Source organism: Manis pentadactyla, chromosome 12, assembly GCF_030020395.1.
Source record: "Manis pentadactyla isolate mManPen7 chromosome 12, mManPen7.hap1, whole genome shotgun sequence".
Taxonomy (NCBI): Eukaryota; Metazoa; Chordata; class Mammalia; order Pholidota; family Manidae; genus Manis; species Manis pentadactyla.
The window spans coordinates 12,082,717-12,101,061 of record NC_080030.1 but is presented as its reverse complement, the minus strand read 5'-3'; the positions used below and the strand labels follow the sequence as shown (position 1 = coordinate 12,101,061).

General features: G+C 51.1%; 1 protein-coding gene across 9 annotated transcripts in view; it reads left to right on the top strand.

Moving 5' to 3' along the window:
* The window catches only part of BRD4 (bromodomain containing 4), an 83,729-nt gene that overhangs the window by 44,664 nt on the left and 20,720 nt on the right, over nt 1–18,345 (top strand). For 8 of the 9 annotated variants that reach the window (XM_057490012.1, XM_036895620.2, XM_057490011.1 and 5 more), the window contains 6 exons: nt 5,979–6,297; nt 9,862–9,999; nt 11,253–11,388; nt 12,760–13,052; nt 13,697–14,059; nt 14,902–15,030. In XM_057490012.1, coding sequence (XP_057345995.1) covers nt 6,013–6,297; nt 9,862–9,999; nt 11,253–11,388; nt 12,760–13,052; nt 13,697–14,059; nt 14,902–15,030 — 1,344 coding nt within the window. In that variant the 5' untranslated portion in view covers nt 5,979–6,012. Of the gene's footprint in view, nt 1–5,978; nt 6,298–7,737; nt 7,810–9,861; nt 10,000–11,252; nt 11,389–12,759; nt 13,053–13,696; nt 14,060–14,901; nt 15,031–18,345 lie in introns of those variants that run through there. The other variant, XM_057490014.1, reaches the window with a different exon arrangement.

Below are 18,345 nucleotides of genomic sequence, written 5' to 3'. Positions count from 1 at the left end.
AAGCAGCGTGCTCCATGACTGCAGATACAGTTGAGGATGAAAATCCAGACAGGAATGGGATTCTCCTGTTGTTTCTACCTCCCCAATGTCCCTGAAGTCTGTCTCCAGTGCCCCATCCAAGCCAGTGCGCCTCCATTCCCCCCCTCACCCCCTGCAGTCAGGGAAGTGCTCCTCCTGCCCCCAGACTTGTGCCTTATTGCATCTGTCCTCTGTGCTTCCTGGCCAGTGCCAGGCCTACCCGCCCTGACCTCCTCCTTCACAGTACTCATCCGAGTATTTATTGCTTAACCACTTGACAAATGTCATGTTGACCACGGAGTTCCAGGCCTGGCATGTAGCTCGGGACACTTGTATTGCAGTCTCCCGAGTTTTCCATGTGGGGCGTGCAATCTGCTTTCCTTCTCCAGAGATTTGAGATGAGCTGGAGTCCCCAGAGTGGCAGTCATGTGTGGTCACTATAGGGTGCCTTCTCTGCATGTGCTGTTGTTCACTGAACATCTGTTGTATGGAGGATGAGAGTGAAGTGAATGTGGCCCTGCCCTCAGGCTCCCAGGTGTGTGAGTGCAGGGCCCTTCAGCCAAGGAAGCTGAATTTTCTATTCACAAATGAATGGAGCTCTTTCTATGGAAAGCCTGATCCTCAAACTTTGCTGTCATCTGTGCTTTAACCCACTACCTCCACCACAAAAGTCAAAACATCATTACTGGCCAGCCTGCTCAATTTTGACACATAGTAACATTTAAATCCTCAAAACAACTCAGACTGCTTGTCTCAGGGAGTCACCATGTGTAGCAAATGAAAGGCCTGAAGATGACAAGGAAGGGGTCCATTGTGGCCATTGTGCTTGGAGCATTGATGTGAGGGGCCCGGGCGGTGCAGGCTTGGGGATGGGGGGCCCACACTGTGGGAGAAATTTTACCAAGGTAGTGACCTAGTTGAATCTGTGCCTAAGAGAAGTGGTCCTGGCTCTCACCTAGAGCTGTTCACAGGTGCCTCTCTTCTTGGCCCACAACGGTCTAGGGAATCTTGTTGGTTTCCTTTGTGTCCTTTGTTGTAATACCAGTGAGTGGCATTTTGAAGTTTCTTAAGGATTTACTTGTTTGCAGTCTTTGAAGGGCTGAGCTGCAGGATGCAGGTTGGGCAAGGCCTCTCAAGGTATGGGTGCAGAACAGGAGATCTGGGCATCTCATGGATGTCAGCTGTCAGTGGTAGTCCTCAGAGCCTCCTAAAAGAAACTTGGAGGTTCCTGTGGTCCCAGACCCATCCTGTCTGTCAGACATGGATCATCATGCATTCACATTTGACCTGAGAGCCTCTGTAGTCCTTATGGAATTGACCTCATTATAGGTGTGTGGGTCTTGTGCTTTAGTTCCTTGTGTTACTTAAGAAGGGCCAGCTGTACCACTATTTTCATTGGACCCTCCTGAGAATGCATGTTCAGCTCACAAGTGGGAACTTTCTTGGTTCAAAGGTCAACTGAGATGTCCCAGAAATTGTGCCAGATTTAGGGCCACCCCTGGCTGGTTAGATCCCATCTTTCCACTTCCCAGGTAAGTCACCTGTCTCTGCCTTGGTTTCCTGTCTTTTAAAGTGTGGAGGAGGCCTGAAGCAGTCCCAGAGTTGTTTGAGGATTTAAATGTTACTGTGTGTCAAACGTGAGCAGGCTGGCCAGAAGGATGTTTTGACTTGTGGTGGAGGTAGTGGTTTAAAGCACAGATGAGAGCAAAGTGAGTATCAGGTTTTCTGTAGAAAGAGCTCCTCCATTCATTTTGTGAACAGAAAATTCAGCTCCCTTGGCTCAAGGGCCCCCACCTGGACCTGGCTTGAAGAAAAAGAGTTAGGTCCAGAGCCCTCTATCCCTTGGAGAGTCCATTTGAAAGAGAAAGATCCAGCCCCAGCCCAGCAGCTCCAGAAGTCACTCTCCTTGACTTCATCTTGCCTCAGGACATTGCTTGCAGATTTCCACAATGTCATTACCTAATGGAGAGTTTATGGGGCTGTTTCCTGGTGGGACATCCTTGGCTTAACCCCTGTCAGTCTGTGTCCTCGTGGCTGACAGGGCTTCACTGCCTGGCAGACAGAACATAACCTCCTTGGGAGGCTCATCTGGCCCTTGCTGGGCTGTGTATTTCCCAAGCTGCTTTCTAGAAAAACCTAATGTGGAAACCAAACTGCACATCGTTCTTTGTCCTCACTGAATGCCAGTCTCCCTTCCAGACTTACTTCTCCACCATATCCAGGTTTCCTTTCATTGTAGGCCACATTTACACTTGTCCCCTTTTATTCCTTTGGGCTTGTAGGTCCAGCTGCATGGAAGCCCTTTCCCAGCCGACTCCAGATATCCTTAAATCCCGCTGACACGTTTCCTTTTTTTTGAGTGCCACCCCCCTGCACCCCCACCCCCCACCCTGTGCTTGTGTACAAGCACTCAGCACGTCTTGGGTTCGGTGCCTCAACCGTGGCCACTGGACCAAAGCTCCTAGCCGGTTGGCGTGTCATCTGCATCATTCATCCCTTCCTCCCTCACCTGTCTCACAGGCCCCACTCCTGGATTCTTAAGTTGCCCAGTGTGTGATTACCCCATCTACCAGCTGTCTGCAAAGTCCATGAGTGCCTCTCTGTCCTCACTCCCTCCATATTCTGCAGTTTCCCCACAAACTCTCCTGGCCCACTGACTGCTGCAGCTGGAGCCTGCAGTGCTGTTGGCTGGCTTCCCTGGAAAGGGCCACAGTTGGAGACCACAGAGCCAGGTGACCTCTGTGTATGTGGTTGCCCCTCCTGGAGTCCCACTGCCTTCACACTCCTGCCTCACCCCTGACCTGTCTTGATTCTTATATCCCTTAATTGGTTTTTTTTCAAGTTTACTGTTTTGTTTATAGCACTTTTATTCTGAAAGGAAACTAAACAAAAAGCCACACTAGATAGCAGTAAAATTAAATACCATGAGAACAAAACACTGTTAAATTCCATTCAGACAGTAGTGTTGTCTGCTGACACCACTGAGCAGAGAGCCTTTCACACTGGCCTCAAACAGGGACTTTCCTTGTCAATACTGGAACAAGAGTGAAAGTAAAAGAGGGAACGTGCACCAAGTGATTAAATGCCTTCCACCCAAGGCCCCCACCACCCTGCAGTTGGCTGAGACCTGCTTCTCTCAGATTGAGGTTCTGCTCTCAGCATGGAGGAATCCTCTTTTCATTGCTGCTTCATCACCCAGAATGAAGGCACATTTTCTGTCTGCAAGGCTCTATGCACAGCCACACACATCTGGGTACTACCTCCCTTGGACCCCCTCCTTTGCCTGCCCGTCACACCCTGTTGCAGCCACGATGGTTCCGCAGTGATGTGCTCTTGGCCTTTCCTTCCTTCCCCCGTGTCTTGCTTGCGGTGCTGTGAGTCAGCCTAGAGCCTTAGTCTCTGTCCCTTCTTCAGAACATGCTCTCTCTGCAGGTTCTGTACCTTACCCCAGCCTCTGTGTGCCTCCACCCTGGATCTGGATGTGGCCTCCTTTCTGTTTCCATCGGGACACATTTACTTAAGTCTCTGGTTCCAGGTGCACCTCCATCCCTGCTCCATGACCTGATTCATGCCCCAGGCCCTTTACTTCTGGCCAGACTGGTATCAGAAGCACCCCTGTTGGGAGAGCGAAGTCCCTTGTGTCTCCGGAGCCTGAGGCGGACCAACCAGTCACATCTACCTTTGGAAACTATCGTACTCCTGATGTTCCTGCAAACTTGTGTCAATGCAGTGTTTTGCATACAGGAAAATGATCCTCTGTGGTCCCAAACTCTTGTTGCCCTCCTCTCTTGGCTCAGGGGATGCTCTCCAGAGGCTGCTGCTCAGCCTGTTCCCACCACTAGTCCCTGTCTAGTTTAGCTCTGGGTGCCCTTTCCGCATCTCTAGCACCCAGGTGGGAGAGGTACCAGGAAATCACTTTGCACCTGCAGAACCATCCTTAATCCCCATTCCTGTAAGTGTACATAATTCCCAGGCTGGCGCCCTCCAGGTAGATCCTGCCTGTCTTAGAAGTTGCCATAGGAGGGAGCTATCCCTCCCACTCTTGGGTCTCCAGAGTACCCTGGAGGGCACAGACTGAAATTCTCATTTGGTGTCTTGGATACATTTGGACCTTGTTAACTACTAAAGTTAGCATCAGATTCAAGACCAAGCACCTCTGACCTAACTCACACTGCTGTGATGTGGTCTCCCTCCAGCGCCTTGGATGTTTCCATGCAGGTGGCAGGTGTGTTTCTCTCCACAGTGTTGTCCCCTCCTGTGAGTTAAAGGATTAATGAATTATTCAGTATTTTTTAAAGTGATTGGCATCCCATCTCCGAATAGGCAAAAGGCACTCTTAAATCTCTTAACCTGTTTGCTGAAAAAGGGTAAAAGAGTAATCCTTCCTCTTTAAAGCAAAACACAGGTTGAGTTCCCAGACTGAATATGTTAAGATTCAGGGTTTTGTGCAAGATGCACTTGAGCTGCTCACATAAGTCTTCTTGTGGAAGCCTCTCCCTTAGGGCAATGCTCTCTCCAATGTGTTCTCCAACCAGTTGATGGCTGGCCCTGTGGTCAGCCAGAGCACCCTGAAAAGAAAGCTGTCTCTCTAGCTGTGTTGGTTTTGTCAGCACTTGGGCTTACCCTGCAATTCATCAGCAACTAAAGTGCCTAGCATGTGCCGATTGTGTTGTAGAAAGCAAGCCCTGACAGAGCCAGCCGGCTCACCTAGTCTTTTCTTGTCTCCCATGCCTACCAAAGTCCTTTTCCCATAAAATCTGCCCACTTTCCCTAAGCTTCGCCTGGCTTCCTTAGCCAGAGAGGTTTTCCTTCCCTCCACTCCTTTGAACTCCTTGGTTTATTTTTGGAGATGCTCATTAGATGCGGATAGTTCCTAACTGAAAAAGTGCTTCTTGCTCCAGGGATTTGGTTCAAAGCTGAGAGTTCATTTCCCTTTTTTGACAGAAGAACATAGTGCACAAAAAGAATGCGTATGATCAGTACACATTTGAGCAAGTGTTTTTTCCTTGCAAATAGGCGCTGCAGGTAGGTGGGGGTGGGTGGGTAAGGTGTTGCCAGAGGGCAGTTTGGCAATAAAAAGGTGAACTCTCTGACCTGTGGTTGTCTTGTTAGAGTAACTGAACAGGTGCACAAAATTGCAATTGCAAGGATACTTGTGGCAGGGTTTGCATTGTTGGCATGGCCCAGAACTCGGGTGGTCCTGGTGAGGGGAGTGCACAGGACAGGGTGCTCACACGGGCATCGAGTCTCCCTCGAGATAGGGGTGAAGGAGTCTCCCACCCCCTGGGCAGGTCAGAAGTGGTTCCTCTCTGTACCTTTATAAATAAAGTTTTGAAAAACTGGTTAATAAAACAGGTTGAGTGTAGATTCATTTTAAGGTTACCAGGAATTTCTTTGATCAGGAAGCATGCATTAAGTTACCACGACAGTGTCCTTAATGGGCATCAGGCTTTGCCCTGAGCATTCAGCAGCGACTGTGTGGGCCATTTGAGGGCACGTAACCTGGCCTTCCTGCTCTTCCATGCTTGACCTGCTAACCAAGCAGAATACTGACTTGCCTTGATGCTTTGTGAGCCACACATGCAAAGAATTTTAATGTAAACAACATATTTGGGGATTGGCAGATACCTTCTCTCCCACACAGGCAGGGTCCCCTAAATGGTCTCAGATTTGACAACTTGGTTTCTTGCTCATTGTTCCCCATTTCCTGTGAACTCCATAGTGCCTGCAGCCCCTGGTTAGCTTTTGCCCCCATGCCCTGTCTCTCGCCATTGGTGCCTGATCTCTGGAGGAGAGCAGGCACTGGGGGGCTTTGAATCATTGCATGGAGTGGCTCCTCAGCCACCCTGACCAGGCTGCACCAGAGGAGCTCAGCCCACAGAGGCCACATCCTCATGTCTCTTACAACTGGCGCCTGTCTGCTGCCTGGTCTCTGATAGTGGCTTTTTTCTTCCTTGTAGAGTGCCTGGTGGAGAATGTGATGGGAACAGTAGCATGTCTGTGGAGAGCGGCCCTGGGACGAGATTGAGAAATCCGCCAGTAATGGGGGATGGACTAGAAACTACCCAGATGTCTACGCCTCAGGCCCAGGCCCAGCCCCCGCAAGCCAGCGCAGCCGGCAGTAACCCCCCACCCCCGGAGACCTCCAACCCCAACAGGCCCAGGAGGCAGACCAACCAGCTGCAGTATCTGCTCAAAGTGGTGCTCAAGACACTATGGAAACACCAGTTTGCGTGGCCTTTCCAGCAGCCTGTGGATGCCGTCAAGCTAAACCTCCCTGTGAGTAGCCTGTGCGGGGCCCCTGGCTGCCCTCCTCAGGCTGCCTGCCTTTAGGGTCACTGTGAAAGCGTGGGGCCCAGCCCTGCACTCCAGTACCTGTGTGGCCTTTGCAAGAGGGGTTTCGGTGGTCCTGATGGAGGGGGAGAGAGGACCTGCTACCTGGCTTACACAGTAACTGGGTTCTTAGGGGTTGGGATCCTGAGAACTACTATCTAGAGAGGTTGAAATAGGGGCGAAGGAGTGCTTTCAGTTCTCCTTCTGATTCGTGGGGGTCACTGAGTGTCTGCGGGAGGCCCTCTTCTCAGGTGGAGTCAGCTGGCCCAGAAGAAGTAGACTTGGTTGGTCAGACCATGCGGAAGGGGGTCAGGCTTGCTACAGTACCTCTTTGGGTGCTGGCGCCATCATCATCACCCAGAGCACAGGGTGGGAGAGTTAGTGGAGTATCTCCCCAGGAGCAAGTATATAGATGTGGTCCCCTGGAAAAGGGGGTGTGGGTGCAGCTTTGCCCCCGGCTGCCTGTGTCCACCATCATGCATGCACTTCTCGTTGTGGTCACATGGCCCTTGCCCTTGTTCTTTTGTACCACTGCCCCTCTTCTCTTTCCCTTAAGGCTTTTGTGTTTACCCACATCCCTAGCAAATGGTTCTGGAATCTCAACTTGTATGTCTTAACTGAACCTTGGGGAGCAAACAGGATAAATGCTTTAACTTTGTTCTTCAAAACACCAAGGACTAATGGTCTTTAAATTGTCCTCTGTCGTATTTGCCAAATTCTAGTTCCATGTGCTGAGGATGAGGGGATTGGAATGAGATGATTGTTGCCGTTGACCCAGGCACAGGCCTGTGTTAGAACTGCGTGGGTGTGGGCACCTCAGCCTCTGCCAGACATCTAGTTTCAAAAAGATAGAAGCGCCAGCAGGATCCTCCTGGATTGAAAGCTGCTGTGTCTGTGACAGCTGTCCAATACTGTCTGCTGAGCACATCACTTGCACTCAGGATGAGTGAGTCAGGAGGGACCCTACAGGTCTAGGTCATAAACTGGCTCAACAAAGGGAGTGGAGGCAAAGAGGGTCTTCACCAGATCTGAACCCTGAAGGCCACTCTTGCTGTTGACCATGACAAGGAGTAGAGCCAGCCACCAGTCTCTGGAGGGAGGCTCTTGGGAGAGCTTGCTGCAGTGCCCTCTGGCTGGGCTAGTGGACTAGGCTGGGCTGAGCTGGGCCATGCAGTGTCCACAGGTGAGGGTGACCTTGCCAGAGCAAATGCAAAGAATGGGGAGAGAAGGAGCAGGGTGGGGAAGAACCCAGGGGGCTGCAGCATTTACAGGACTGAGGGAGGTGGGAGGCCTGCAGCAGAGAGCTGTACCCCATTTTCCACATCAGAGGCTACAGGGAGGTCAAAGAGATGAGGATTCCGACCTGACCCTCCTGTTGGCCTTTAGGAGGGCATTGGTGACCTTAGGAAGATGTGACGCAGACGTAGAAACCAGATTCACGGCGGTGTGAATGCGAAGGTGAGGATATGAAGCCATCATCTCAAAAAATTTGGCTTTGAAGGGAAAGCGCGGCAGGGCCAGCGTGGAGGAGGGGTTGGTGTGTTCAGAAAAAGGCTGAAGGTGAGAGGGTGTAGGCAGAGGAGAATGGGGGACCTGAGATCCCAAGAAGGTAGCATCCCAGCCACAGCTTGGGTGGTCTGTTGTTAGGCCCAAGGGGTTGGGAATTTGAGGTCATCTCTGTGCTGTAGAGGCCAGGCTCCCCAGGGCACGCAGGGTGAGTCCCTGTCTCTGACCACTGATGCCACCCTCCACAGCTCTGACTTAGGAAGAAGAGGTGGGAGGACAATGGCGCTGATCCAGAGGGGCGGGGCTCGCTGACCACTGAGTGGGGTCACGTTAGAGCTCTGTTTTCCAGAGACCCACCCCTCCTGCAGGAGATGTTGACAGGGCCACCCTAAAAAGTGTTCCTTCTCTTTCTGTTTTGACACCTTTGAAGTCTTTACCTGTGGTCTGGCCTCTGTTGCCTGCCTCTTTCATTCAGTACTGGGGATAACCAGCTGGGCTGCCATGCCCCTAAACCCACTGCCTCCTGGTCAGGTCCTTCCCCTGCCCTACCTTTGTCTTCCTCCAACATTTTCTCTCCTCCCTGCACTGGTCACTGTCCTGTCTGCCCTTGGGCCACTGACACACCATGGCCAGTTCAAGCCCCTAGCACCATTCTAACAGACCTTTGGCCATAGAATAAATCTAAAATTTCACTTGGGCAGATATATTTGGAATTAGTTCTCTTGGGAAAGGTGGTCAGAGCATAGTATAATAACCAATAGAAAGTCCGGTTCAGTCTCCCCTTGCAGTCTCCTGGCCAGGGTGCATTGGCATGTACCTGCAGCCCTTGTTGGGTGAGGGCACTCATCTGTCAGCCCTCACATGTAAGCCTTTTTGTTCCTTTCCTATGGGTGTCTGAGCAACTCAGAACCTCACACCCTATGCTTGCCTTTCCCATATATCCACCACTGTTCCCGGGCAGGATTTTGGCCCTTGCTAAAGACTAGGCCTGCTCCTCTGCCATTGGGCTTCCACTTGTGCTTGGTTGATACCCTACCCAAGCCTAATCACAGGACCCTTAGCAAATGCAGTTCTCAATGGGCCTGGCTGGCTGCATGCAGGTTCCCCTACCTGGCCCTCTGCAGTCCTTCCACCTGGAAACCCAGGTGCTGCCTGATCTGTTCCTAAGTTCCACCTGTGTTTTTAAAAATAAACATTTGGTTTTAGAATGGGTTTAGATTTTTTAGAGGAAGGTGGTGACAGTAGTAGTTTGATTTGAAGGGCGTTAGGGCATGCACACCTGCCACCAGGTCTTCCCGTTTGAAGACTAAGGTCCAAAGGTTTGATGAGTGGGTCTGAGGGGGTTTTAGTGAGGATGGAGAAGGCTGTCCAGACTCTTTACTTTCACTTAACCTGCTAAGTTGTTTGACAGTTTCCAGATGCTAATGGATACTTGGTGGTAGATTGTGTGCAAGTAAAAGAAAAGGATGTGCACTGAACTTGACTGAAGGTGGGGACTCCTGACTGTGGTTCCTTAGCATGACAGGAAGCAAGGAGTCCAGTTGTTATGGGTGGGCCCCAAGGCTGGCTCCCAAGATTTTTCATTTTATGGATGTGTTAAAATCTCAAATGGTGGGGAGAAAGTAGAACCTGCCCCAAGTTGTTTTACTAGATAAGAACCACTTTTTGAAGGGCTGTGTGCTGCTTCTGTTATTTATTAAAAATGAAAGGATATTCATTTAACATAAAAGGGAAAATAACCCATCTATTTCAGTAAAGACAACCTGTTCCCAGACCAGCGTAGTTGGCAAACTTGCTCATTTTCCCTCCCAGTTGCCACCCCGCAGTGGTGGCCCCTCCCCTGGCCCACTTCATTCTGGGGTTCCCCTGGAGATTGCTGGCTGAGGCTGTGGAAGAGCCCCGGTCTGTGCCTGTGGAGCAACCTCAAGTGAGGTCTGCAGTCCCACTTAGGACTGCCGTGTGGCTGCAGAGGTGACCCGGCCTTTTGCTCTCTCTGCTCTCCAGGATTACTATAAGATCATTAAAACACCTATGGATATGGGAACAATAAAGAAGCGCTTGGAGAACAACTATTACTGGAATGCTCAGGAATGTATCCAGGACTTCAACACTATGTTTACAAATTGTTACATCTACAATAAGGTGAGGTGTGGGGCCAGTGTCCAGCTGCCCTGCGGGGAGGGGAGGCACGGAGGAGAGGGGTGCTGGGAGCGACGAGGTTGGTGTCTGGGAGAAGACATCTGTGGGTACCGTACCCCATGGCACCCCAGAGGAAGGTGCTGGCCTTGTTCTTCCAAGCTGTCCTTGGTAGCTTGAAGTTGAAGCATGTGGGAATTTGGTCCTTGAGTCTGTCTAGTAAGAGAAGGTGTGAGAAGGACAGTGACAACTCATTAAAAAATCTGTTTGGGTGACATGAATTGGCAAGAAGGAACCCACTAAAATTTTGAGCAGTGGTGTGCTCAAACAGAAGCCACAATGTGAGGGAGGGTATGGTGAGGACTGCCGTATCTGGAACTGTGGGCCTGACCACTGACAACTCATGACATGGAATTGAGGTCCTTCAATCATACACGTAGAGTTGAAGATCACTGCTTAAATTAACCCTATAGTCACACCTTTTGGTTCAGCTATACTGTGAAAGCCCGATCATTTGCTCATAGTTCAGACCACAGATGTGACTAAAACCAGCCCTTCAAATAGAATGGCTCTGGAGGGAGACACTACATAGAACTCAGATTCTGGGCTGTGCTGGTGTAGTGAGTAAAATTGCCCAGAAGTGATAGGTCAGTGAGTTTCCTGAAGTTCACTGTTTCTAAGTCTCAGCTCTCACCACTAGGTTTCAGTGAAATGTACACAGATGAGGTTCTCAGTGTTGAGCTAAGTGGGATGGCATGTCACAGGCAGGCAACAGAGTGGGGACCTGTAAGGCCGTTCCAGATGGGCATCACTCCAAGCCCCAGCGAACAGTCTGAGGGTACAATGGGGAGCACTGTCAGAGCCCTGCTAATGTGTCTGTGGCAAGCAATCTCCTGTAACTCAAGTATTACTAGTGAAGTTGAATTGTGTCAAAGGAAGCCCAATACAGGGAGAACCCCTGTCAGTGACAGGCAGAACGGTGCTTACAGCGAAAGGATGGCTTCTCTGGCCACAGCTTAAAAGAATAGAGAGGGAGGTGCGGATGGACAGGTGCTGGCTCAACAGACCTGCAGGCACGTAACCCTCCTCTGTGACATCCGGTAGTGTAACTGTTGTGGCTCTTTGGGGTTCGGATCAGGAAAGGACCCTGACTATGATGCTTAAAGCTTTGGGGCAGGGGCTAGGGTGGGGAGCTCTTGCTCTCTCCAGAAAGGTGGAGAGGGCTTTCCGACCCTCAGCCCATGTGTCTCCTCTTCCAGCCTGGAGATGACATAGTCTTAATGGCAGAAGCTCTGGAGAAGCTCTTCTTGCAAAAAATCAATGAACTGCCCACAGAAGAAACAGAGATCATGATAGTCCAGGCAAAAGGAAGAGGACGTGGAAGGAAAGAAGCAGGTAGTGTACCTCACACTGAAATAGGAAGGAAATTGTCTTTATTTCTCCCCAGTCTGCTCCTCCAAGTTCAGTGGAGGACTAGGAGTGGTGGGGGGATGCCTGCATTATATGTGCCCTGGAAGCCCCAGAGGTCACGTTATTGTGGGCCATCCCAGAAAGTACAAATAATTGGGCCCTGCCTTTTTTCATAGACCTTGGTTAAAAACACAACTTTCTCAAAGCATGTTCATCTTATCTGAGTTCTTCACCCATCAGTGCCATAGTCTTTGCTTTTCCATTTTAGAGAAAAGAAATTAACTTAACCAAAGGCACTTCTAACTAATATCCCAAGCCTCCAGCCTGGTTGAATTATCTTAATGCACTGGTGCCACAGCCATACCTGCTTTTCGTTGCTCAGTCCTCTGAGGTCTACATCAAGCCCTCCAGGTCTACCTCAGCCCCCACCCCTCTCCCCTGCTCCTGGACTCTCAGCCTGACACAGGATGCCAGCTAGTTGGGGAGTAGAAAGCATGAAATATTTCTGTCTAGGAAAAGCCCTGACAGCTGCCTTCCGCATCTTGCCACCCGCAGCTTCGTGCTGCAGAAGGGCAGTGCTTGCCAGGTGGCCTGTGCTCTGCGCCATCTGCTTCTATGAGGAGAGGGCTTTCACCTGACTTCCCACCCTGTTCAGAAGCAGTAGTTCATGGGAGCAGAGGAGGGCCAGCTAGATCCCCTGTAGTGCTGAAGGTTAGCCAAGGAGAACTGGTCTAGAGGGTCACCCCATTATCCTTAGAACCAAAGGGGCAGTATGAGGCATTGTGAGTTTGGCCTCACTTCCACAGCTGCAGGGAGGCAAACAGAGTTGATCACCAAGGCCTGCCATTCGCCCAGCCACCTCTGGCTCAGGGAGGTGGGGGCTTGCTAGGTTCCAGACACCTTGGCCAGGGCTGCTGAAGCCAGCCCCCTGCCAGAAATGCTCACTCAGAAGGCAGCCCTTCTGGGAATGAGGACAGCTCTGCCTGAAAGCTCCTAGGACCTTTTCCCTGCTCTGCATCCACAGTCGGGGGTTGACTCTCAGCATGTGCCTCCTGCCTCTTTGGCCCAGGCTTCTGTGCTCATGAGGGAGTCTTTGTGCCCAGGTTGGGACTTGCAACCAGAACACCCCAGAAAGTGTGGGATGTGGTGTGTTGCTGCTCTCAGAGCCCCAGGGCAGGTGGACAGACTTGGCCAAGGTCTAGGGTGTTGAGGCTGTTCTCTTAGGCAAAAAGTTACGGTGACACTGTGTGCCATGCCCATTCAGATGTGTGTTCACCACATGTGATAGTGTCCACACAAGGTCAGTCAGCATGTCAGGCTCGACATTTAACCACCTGTCCCTTTTGTGATTGGTAGGGATGGCAAAACCTGGCGTCTCCACGGTACCAAACACAACGCAAGCATCGACTCCTCCGCAGACCCAGACCCCTCAGCAGAACCCTCCACCACCCGTGCAGGCCACGCCTCACCCCTTCCCCTCAGTCACCCCAGACCTCATCGTCCAGACTCCTGTCATGACAGTGGTGCCTCCCCAGGCACTACAGACACCCCCGCCGGTGCCCCCTCAGCCACCACCCCCACCTGCACCCGTCCCCCAGCCCGTGCAGAGCCACCCACCCATCATTGCAGCTGCCCCACAGCCTGTGAAGGTGAGCATCCCGTGTGCGTGTGGCCTAGCCTGGCTGCCTCAGCTAGCCCCCTCTCTTGTCTGCTCCATAGCACTGAGGTTTGCAGGAGACAGGCACCCATCCTTCCCACTGCTTCATGCAGAGCCTGCCCTGCTCAGAGGCACTTGTGGGTCTGTCCGGGAGGCTCCGGCTGTTTAAGTCAGTGCAGCCCAGAAGCTGCTGCCCTGCTGCCCCAGATAGCCCACAGTTGAGTGACACCTCCCAGGGTGACTGCCCCCTCTCCCCCGTTTCTAATTTGGACTGTGCACATTTGTAGATGCTGTCTGCATGGTCTCTGAAACGTGCCTGCCATGGGTGGCCTGCCCGAGTGGTGAGGCTTGGCTCTGGGAGAGTCCCTGGCATTAAGTAGGAAGCTACCGCAGAGGGGCTCTCTGGCCCCACTAGCCGACCCTACACTAAGTCTTCAGCTTTCTCCTGCCACCGTCCCAGCTGCAGAGCAGAGTGGTGGGATGGGTGTCCCTGTCCTTGGTCCTTTGCTGTGGAATTGCTTTGAGCCCTGGTCCCTGTGAATGCTGGGATCCTGGAGAGGACCTGGCAGGGTGACCTGAGGGCCAGCTATGCTGGCCACCACCTTGACTGTGCCTGTCACACTGTGCTCTCTGCAGACAAAGAAGGGGGTTAAGAGGAAAGCGGACACAACCACCCCCACCACCATCGACCCCATTCACGAGCCACCCTCACTGCCCCCAGAGCCCAAGACCACCAAGCTGGGCCCCCGGCGGGAGAGTAGCCGGCCTGTGAAGCCCCCAAAGAAGGATGTGCCTGACTCACAGCAGCACCCAGCTCCAGATAAGAGCAGCAAGGTCTCAGAGCAGCTCAAGTGCTGCAGCGGCATCCTCAAGGAGATGTTTGCCAAGAAGCATGCAGCCTATGCCTGGCCATTCTACAAGCCCGTGGACGTGGAGGCACTGGGCCTTCATGACTACTGTGATATCATCAAGCACCCCATGGACATGAGCACAATCAAGGTGAGGGGATGTGCTCCTGGCCCTGGGGGGCGGGGTTCCCTGGGACAAGGAAGATAGAACCTCTTAGGCTTGTCCTAGGGGCCTCCAGCCCAGAGAATCCCAGCGCCCTCTGCTGGGAATTGTGGGGATGTTCTTCAAGGCAGCGTGTGCTCCACTATTTGGGTCACAGCAGTGCTGCCCCTCTTCTGAGGAGGAGCTCTCCATGGCTGAGGGGCCCAGTGCCTGCAGTAGATGTTCCAGGAATTTGGGGATTGGTGACTGGCGGCCTCTGTGTCATGGAGAGGACCAGGATGTCTCCTCTTGGAAGGAGGCACATGACAAATGTGACATTTTCACAGTAATATTAGAGGCCTATCTGGTTATATTTGTTTATTTTAAGCTTTTTCACATTTTTCTTCTGCGAATGGAGTAAGTCTGCCCAAATGTGGAACAGGCAGAACAAGGGACAATGTGTTCCTTTTGACCAGTTGTCCTGTCCCGTGTTACCAAGACAAGTATATGCCAGGTCAGAACTGGTTCCAGCCCTCCCTTAATGGGTCTGGCTTATTAAGCTCTGTCTTAGTGGATTCTATGTCCACTTGCCCCTTAGCCAGATAGTGGCCCCAGCAAATAGGTTTGGCATGCTGGCAGGGTGGTTCCTGGCCCTGAGACTCACTGTTAAAGTGTCTCCTTCTCCATTTGACACTGAGAACTAGCATGGTAACCTCTCCTCCTCCAGGGTCTGGGTTGAACCCAGAGCCACTGAGAAGCTGGCTTGCTCCTATGAGCAGCTCTCCCTGCTGCTGCCTCCCCATTGGAATGGGGGCAGACATGGCTAACCAGGACCTGTTTTGTCTTTCCAGTCTAAACTAGAGGCCCGTGAGTACCGTGATGCTCAGGAATTTGGGGCTGATGTCCGATTGATGTTCTCCAACTGCTACAAGTACAACCCTCCTGACCATGAGGTGGTGGCCATGGCCCGCAAGCTCCAGGTAAGGCTCTCAGGGAGGCTCTGGGCTTAGCATCCTGTGGCCGACCAGGCACAGGCTGGGGTCCTTGCAGGCCAGGCCACTATGGGCCTTGGTCAGTTTTATGTCTGTCACCTTGCTTTGGTGTAATGCCATGTTGCTTCTGAAGAGTAGATCGAGTTGGGATAACACGTATATTTTGCTTTGGGATCATCTCATAGTTGAAGCAGGGTGGTTGGTTTTTGGTCTTGGGCATTTTGGGGTGTCCCACTGAAAGCCCCTCCCCCCACCTGCATTCGGTTTCCCTTGACTGGAAGAGCACGTGTGCTGTGGGTGGCCCAATCTCTTCTCCAAAACAGACCTGTCTCAAGTCGGCGGGGGACACTCTTGCCAGGTAGACACTTTGTGACCGTTGTGAGCTGAAGTAGTAATTGCTTGACTGTGGGCATTTCTTCACCAGAGCCTTGAAAGCTTTTATTTGCCTCCCAGCTGCAGGATGGCTGCTTTTGGATGTTCTGGGTGGCCATGATTCCCTAGTGGGCTCATGGCTTAAAGTTGATCCAGGTGGTGCTACTGTAAAGTGAACATGTGGGTGGAAGAGAGGGGAGGGAGTAGATTACAGCATTATGTGTGAACTAACTCCACTTTGCTTAATTTAAAACATACATACATACACCCAAATGTCACAGTGGTTTTCACTGGGTAGAAGATGAGAGGGTAAAAATTAGAGAAAAAAGTCAGTATTTAGTACTTTTATAATCTGCTTTTTTGTGCGTAATTCTTTAATATTACACATAAGGTATAAAAATTCCCAGCTTCTTTTCCCCAAGGTTCCAAGTTGCCTTCCGCTTTCGGGGTCAGAGCAGGCTGAGGTCTGGGCCGCCTGTCTTCACAGGGGCAGGCACTCTGGTGGGGATCAGGTTAGCCTGCACAGCCTTTGTCTGGTCGCCAGGCTGGGCTTCCTCACACATGGCTTTTCCCGCCCTGTGAGTGCTTCCAGGCCAGAAGTGAAGACTTGAAAAAGCCTTTGGTGACCTGAGGGTCTCTGCCCATCAGGGGTGCCTGAACCCCACTACCCACCCTCCCCCAGGCCCCACTAGCTCCATGTTTGTCCCAGACTCGCCACCCTAGCAATCATGTTGCCGAGGCGCCCATTCCTCCACTTGGCTCCTGTCTGGGTCAGGGGCTCTCTCTGGTTTACAGAATGTGTCCTGAATCTCTTGGGGGTAGCAAAAAACTTAACTAGTGTAGCCCTGGCTATTGTTGATTATTACACACTCCGACTTGAGGGAGTTTAATTTCTCCTTGCTGTTTTTCTTTTGGTTTATTTTCTCTTAAGATTGTTTGTTTTGTTTTGTTCTGTTTTGTTTTTGAGGTGGGGAGCTCTCTTCATTTGGTGCTCTCTATACTCTTCACAAAGTTGCCCTTTCACTAGGTAGGCACGTCCATCCTTGGGAGCTCAAGCTCTTTTTGGATCTGATATTACGGCAGTTCCCCCACCTGGACACCAGGTGGCAGTGGCACCCTCAACTGCATCTTTTTTTCTTTTTTAATTTTTTTCTTTTTAAAGCATCTTTAATGTACAATCTTATGTTGGTTTCAGATGTACATCACAGTGGTTCATCAGTCCCTGTGATCAGCTTATATTGTGGTTACGAATTATTGTGCCACTTTATCCACCACCCCACCACCACCACCCTTCTCTCTTCATAACCACTAGAGTCACTTCTCAGTGTCTGAGGCTAAAGTTTCATTACTTCCGTTTTGTTTTCTTTTTATATTCTACAAATAAGTGAAATCATATGGTATTTATTTACCCACCTGACTTATTTCACTGAGCATAATAATCTCTAGGTCTATCCATGTTGTTGCAAATGGCAGTAGTTCTTTTCTTTTTATAGCTGATGGACCCTTAGGTTGCTTCCATAACTTGGCTGTTGTAAACAGTTCAATAAACATAGGGGTGCACATATCTTTTCAAATCAGGAATTTTGTTTCTTCTGACAAGTTCCTAGGAGTGGAATTACTGGGTCAAATGGTATTTCTATTTAGTTTTTTGAGGAACCGCCATATTTCTTTCCACAGCAAGCAGTTGCACCAGTTCTCATTGCCACTAGCAGTGTAGGAGGGTTCCTATTTCTCTGCACCCTCACCAGCATTTGTTGTTCCTTGTCTTTTGGATAGTGGCTATTCTAACTGGTATGAGGTGGTATCATTGTGGTTTTGATTTGCATTTCCCTTATGATTAGCAGTATGGAGCATCTTTTCATGTTGGCCATCGGTTTTTTTCTTTGGAGAAACATCTGTTCAGATCCTCTACCCACTGGGTTATGTTTTTTTTGGTGTTGTATATGAGCTCTTTATATATTTTGGACGTTAACCTCTTACTGGATTAAGCTTTTTACTTTGATGTAGTGCCACTTGTTCATTTTTTATTTTGTTTCCCTTGCCCAAGATGTAGATGCTTGCTGGGAAGAGAAACTGCCTCTTAAGATGGTCTGGAGGGGAGGGGCCAGCACCACAGTTGTGTGAGACACGTGCCCTGCTGTTCAGGGGGAAACCTGAAGCTGTTTTTCCAGAGACATCAGTAAGGCCTGCTAGGGGGCCTCTGTCAAATGCACTCCAGTTTGAACAGCAGCCTTAGAGCTCCTGGGCCTTGTGGGCTACTGTCTTCTTTAGAGCACTGACTCCCACTTGGGGAAAGCCTTTTCCCTTATGTGAAATGCCACGTTGACTGACTTATTTCAGGTCTTAGCAGGTCTCAGAATTGTACTGGAAAGCCACCTCTGTGCCTTCTGCTGTCCTCTGTCCTCAGTTGTCACTGGATTTGTGATCTTTGAGCCCTCAGGGTAGGAAGGGACCTGCCAGTGGGCTGATAAGGCAACACTTGGCTGGACCCCCAGGGGCCCAGGCAGGGCTGCTGTTCTCTGAGCTCCATGATCCCTGCAGTTCCTTCAGATACCTGGATGTTGTAGTTGGAAGGGCTTGGAGTCTTCTGGGGTAGGATCCCATGCTTAGTGGCTCTGGCCTCTGCTTTAATCGCTGGCATCCTCCCTCTGTGAGGGCCTGTCCTCAGCACCCCAACATGTGCTCTCTTATACCTTTCTCAACTTGCCTGGCATTCCCAGGAGATGCCTTAGCCACTCTGCTGAGGGGCATGGCCCTGCTCACTCATGTCCCAGAGGTCGTCTTGAGCAGGAAAGCGGATGCAGATGTGCCCATTGTGGTGGGGGCTCAGCCCCTTCACCAGCCATGGGCTTTGCTGCACATGCTCCCATCACAGGGCCTTTGCCCATGCTGTTCCCTCTGCCTGGAAAGTTCTGTACAACTGCAGATACC